Source organism: Toxotes jaculatrix, chromosome 9, assembly GCF_017976425.1.
Source record: "Toxotes jaculatrix isolate fToxJac2 chromosome 9, fToxJac2.pri, whole genome shotgun sequence".
In the NCBI taxonomy this organism is placed as follows: Eukaryota; Metazoa; Chordata; class Actinopteri; family Toxotidae; genus Toxotes; species Toxotes jaculatrix.
Window position 1 is genome coordinate 24,177,882 of NC_054402.1, and position 3,737 is coordinate 24,181,618.

The window sequence follows — 3,737 nt, forward strand, 5'->3', positions numbered from 1 at the left end:
TAACCATCAAGACCTGCCAAAGAAGACTAGAAGCTCTAACTGCAGCCGGAGAGACTTCTACAAAGGACTGTATTAACTGAATACTTTTGTAAATAAGAGATTTTTTTTTTTATTTTAATAAATGTGCAAGCATTTATACAAACATGTTTTCACTTTGTAGGTTGATAGGCAAAAATGTCATTTTTTCTATTTAAAATTAAATTTACAACAAAGTGTGGGGGAAAAAAAGAAAGAGATTTGAATGCTTTCTGAAGCCACTGTAGACTGGAGTCTTCATATAATCCTCATAAGTCCATACCTGATACATGTAAGAGTCCAGTGAGAAATCAGGGAGTTGGTGGGGGGTCTGTGGCAGCGGGACTGGAAGTTGTGCATGAAAGTTTCATTCTAGTTTTCTTTCTGTTTTTTCCTCCTTCAGAGCCCCAACCCCTCGCTGACCTTCTGCGTGAAGACCCACGACCGGCTCTACTACATGGTGGCCCCCTCAGCAGAGGCCATGAGGATCTGGATGGACGTTATCGTCACAGGAGCAGAGGGATACACACAGTTCATGAACTAAGAGACACGTATACAGTGGTGAGAGTGAAGGTGAGGAGCATATAGTTTCGGCAGGGACTCTCCCATCACAGACTCTACAGGCCCTTCCTGTTTCCAGTCCACAGCAGACACAGCGCCTTGTTTGTTACTCATTTTTATCTCACGATTTGATTTTACTTTGTAGATGTTCACCTCCACATTTTCTACGTGATTCTGTTTGGATTTAAAAAGGGAGCCCTTGAAGGACACACACACACACTTACACACCCTATTGTATATAAACCAAAATGTATACCTGTCAGAGACTTTTAAAAAGCCTTTCTATATTGCCAAATGGAGATCTTATACTTACTGTTTGTTGAAATTTTGTATTATGTTTCATTTCTTTCTTTCTTTCTCTTTTTTTTTTTACTTATGGAGAAAATTGCCAAATGACATATGCCAATGTTTTGTTTGAGTGTTCCATCATGACTATGCTCAGTTTATACAGAAAGAGTTTAAAAGACACTTCAGAGGGTGTAATCATTTTAGGAGTACATCTGAAAGAATCTCATTCAAAAAGTTGTACAAATCTATAAGACATAATTGAAATCAGACAGTCAGCAGGGACTGGAGATGATTTAAGAGTCCAGCACGTCTGTCTGTAACTGTGACACAGTAAAACACTGCATCCTCCATGTCCACAACAGTCACTTCACCTCAGTGCTGCTTTTAGACAGAAGATTAACACTAAATCAAGCGCAGCATATCCAGCACGTTAAGGTATCCAGGGCTACATCCCAGTCATATAGCTCCACATAGGCTTATCAAAGAAACTGGAGGTGTTTGGTTAGACGATAGCTCAGGAGTTCATTCTGCAGTTCGCTCTGTGGTTCATATTAGTATTGAAGCTGCTAATAAGCATTATTTTCTGCTGTATTTAGTACATTTCAATAACTAATATGCTCCACTAAACCCAGAACACACACTCGCTCTCTCGCTCTCTCGCTCTCTCTCTCTCTCTCTCTCTCTCTCTCTATATATATATATATATATATATATATATATATATATATTTTTTTTTTTTTTTTTTTTTTTTTTTTTCAGGATTAGCACACACTGAAGGAATAGTTTGATATTTTGGGAAATGCAGTGTGCTTATTTGCTTTCCAGAGGCAATTGGCTTAACTTAGCATACAGACAGCCAGCCAGGGAGTTGCTACATTTCTTGGCTCAGCCTGCAATGTGCCCCCTGTTTTTATGCTAAGCTAAGCTAGCAGTCTCCTTGCCCTAGCTTTGTTCTCTAAGCTGTAGCTGCTTTCGTGCCAAAAGTTAGATAAGATTGTTACCTCTCCCAGTTCTGTTTGTTAATTCTTTTGGAGCTGGACTTATCTCTTTTGGTGGGATGGTTTCCATCTGCTTCCTGTTTCTGTGCTAAGCTAAGACTGAACATGCCTTTAAATCTCTAAATTTTTAATTTTATTACTATTTACTATGTAAGAAAAAAGTGATCAATCCATCATATCAGTCGGAGGACTCGCCGGATGATGTCCAACGCTCAGAGGTTCACCTGTATATTTGTCTAACCATAGCTGCCACATTCTCTGTGTGTACTTGTGAATACGTTGAACAGGAATATCTCACTGTGTCTGTACGATGCCATCATGTTGCCACCTTAAGGTGCCAACTGCATGTCTATGTGTGCACACACACAAACAGAAGAAGCTTGACTATTTGCCGAGTAGCCTTTAGCTAACTTGATGATGTGACTACACAGATGAGAAGCAGCCATCATCACTGCCAGCCTAAAACAACAACTACTAGAGGGCGCTACAGAGACCACACTAACACAGGATCAACAATACGGACTAATGCAATTCAGAACTGTGCCTTGACTATGTGTTGTTATTGATGCTGTGTTTGTGAGTCCAGCACAGCCTTGCTGGAAGGCTACAATCATAGGAATGCATTTGAAGGCATTTCTGAGCTGTAATGCAGTATGTGGACAGATTAGCATGAGGTTTACTACTTCATTATGGGGACGTCTTCCTGTAGCATCAGTACAGGCAGAGATACCAGAGGCCCTGACCACACTGGGGATCAAGTAGCTCACCTTCATTTACCAAAATATTAAATAGATCCGTTGTTATTTCCCCAGTTTAATTTATCATAATCATCCTACTAATCATGAGGAGGATTAATCAGTCTATTCAAACATCGTATCATGTCTCTGTGGTTTTTGAGGAGCATAGTGAAAACACCTCTGATGAAAAAAAACACCTCTGATGATTATCAGCTTGAGGTTAGAGACAACACATTTCTAATAGAAAGCCTGTGCTCCAGACTGGGGGTATTTAGTTTGAAAGATGCAGGCACTTGCCAGTCAAAGAGGATCTAAAGAATGACACTGTTTAGTGTTTAGTGTTCTTGACCAATACCAAAGACTAAAAGTCAGATATCTTTGTTTCTGCTCCAATTTTTTATCTGCAAAGACTGTTTACTGTATCAGTTCAGACTATAATGTACAGTATAATATTCTAAGTAATTTCAAAATAATGGGGACGGTTAAGAAAAAAAAAACGTGATTTTTGGTTACAGAATCAATATTGGACTTATTTGCCTTAAAACCAACAAAAAACATCTATTGTTAAGTTGCTTTGAATCCCCACTGTGAGCTGAGGCCTGCATGCACGAGGATAGAGGATAAAGAAACCTTGTATCTTCAGCTTTAACAGACTCTAACTGTCGTCTGTGTTGATGATCATCACGTTGTGAATCTATTGATCGGTCGGTTTGTCGTTAACAGGTCCCGGGTGCTGTTTTCTGTTTTGTCGAAGCAGAGGACTAACGCTGTGATTTATGGAGCATGTGGAACTGTTGTTTAGTTTCATGTGTTGGTACAGTAATGATAATTTATGATTGTGGTGCCTGAGATAGTGACATGTTTACTTCTAAAACATGAAGTAGAAGACCAGTGAAAAGACCTTAATATATTCTGCTCCCCCCCATCCCCCTTGCCTTTTAACATGTGCAAACCAAACTATCCAACATTGGCAAGGCTGTTAAATCACGTCTGTTGATAGTAGATGGTATATTACTGTTGTTATCTATGTTGAAAAGAAAGGAAAATAAATATACTGTAGAGGATGCCTGAATGAAAAAAACTATCTTACTATTGAAATGAAACAGTATTGTATGAAAATGAGTACAATTTTTACTTA

At 38.9% G+C, this 3,737-nt stretch overlaps 1 protein-coding gene across 4 annotated transcripts in view; it reads left to right on the top strand.

Moving 5' to 3' along the window:
• The window catches only part of phldb1b (pleckstrin homology-like domain, family B, member 1b), a 98,995-nt gene extending 97,447 nt beyond the window's left edge, over nucleotides 1-1,548 (top strand). For all 4 annotated transcript variants that reach the window (XM_041046953.1, XM_041046954.1, XM_041046955.1 and 1 more), the window contains one exon: nucleotides 419-1,548. In XM_041046953.1, the coding sequence (XP_040902887.1) occupies nucleotides 419-559 (141 nt within the window). In that variant the 3' untranslated portion in view covers nucleotides 560-1,548. The remainder of the gene's footprint in view (nucleotides 1-418) is intronic.
• Nucleotides 1,549-3,737: the final 2,189 nt, after the last annotated feature.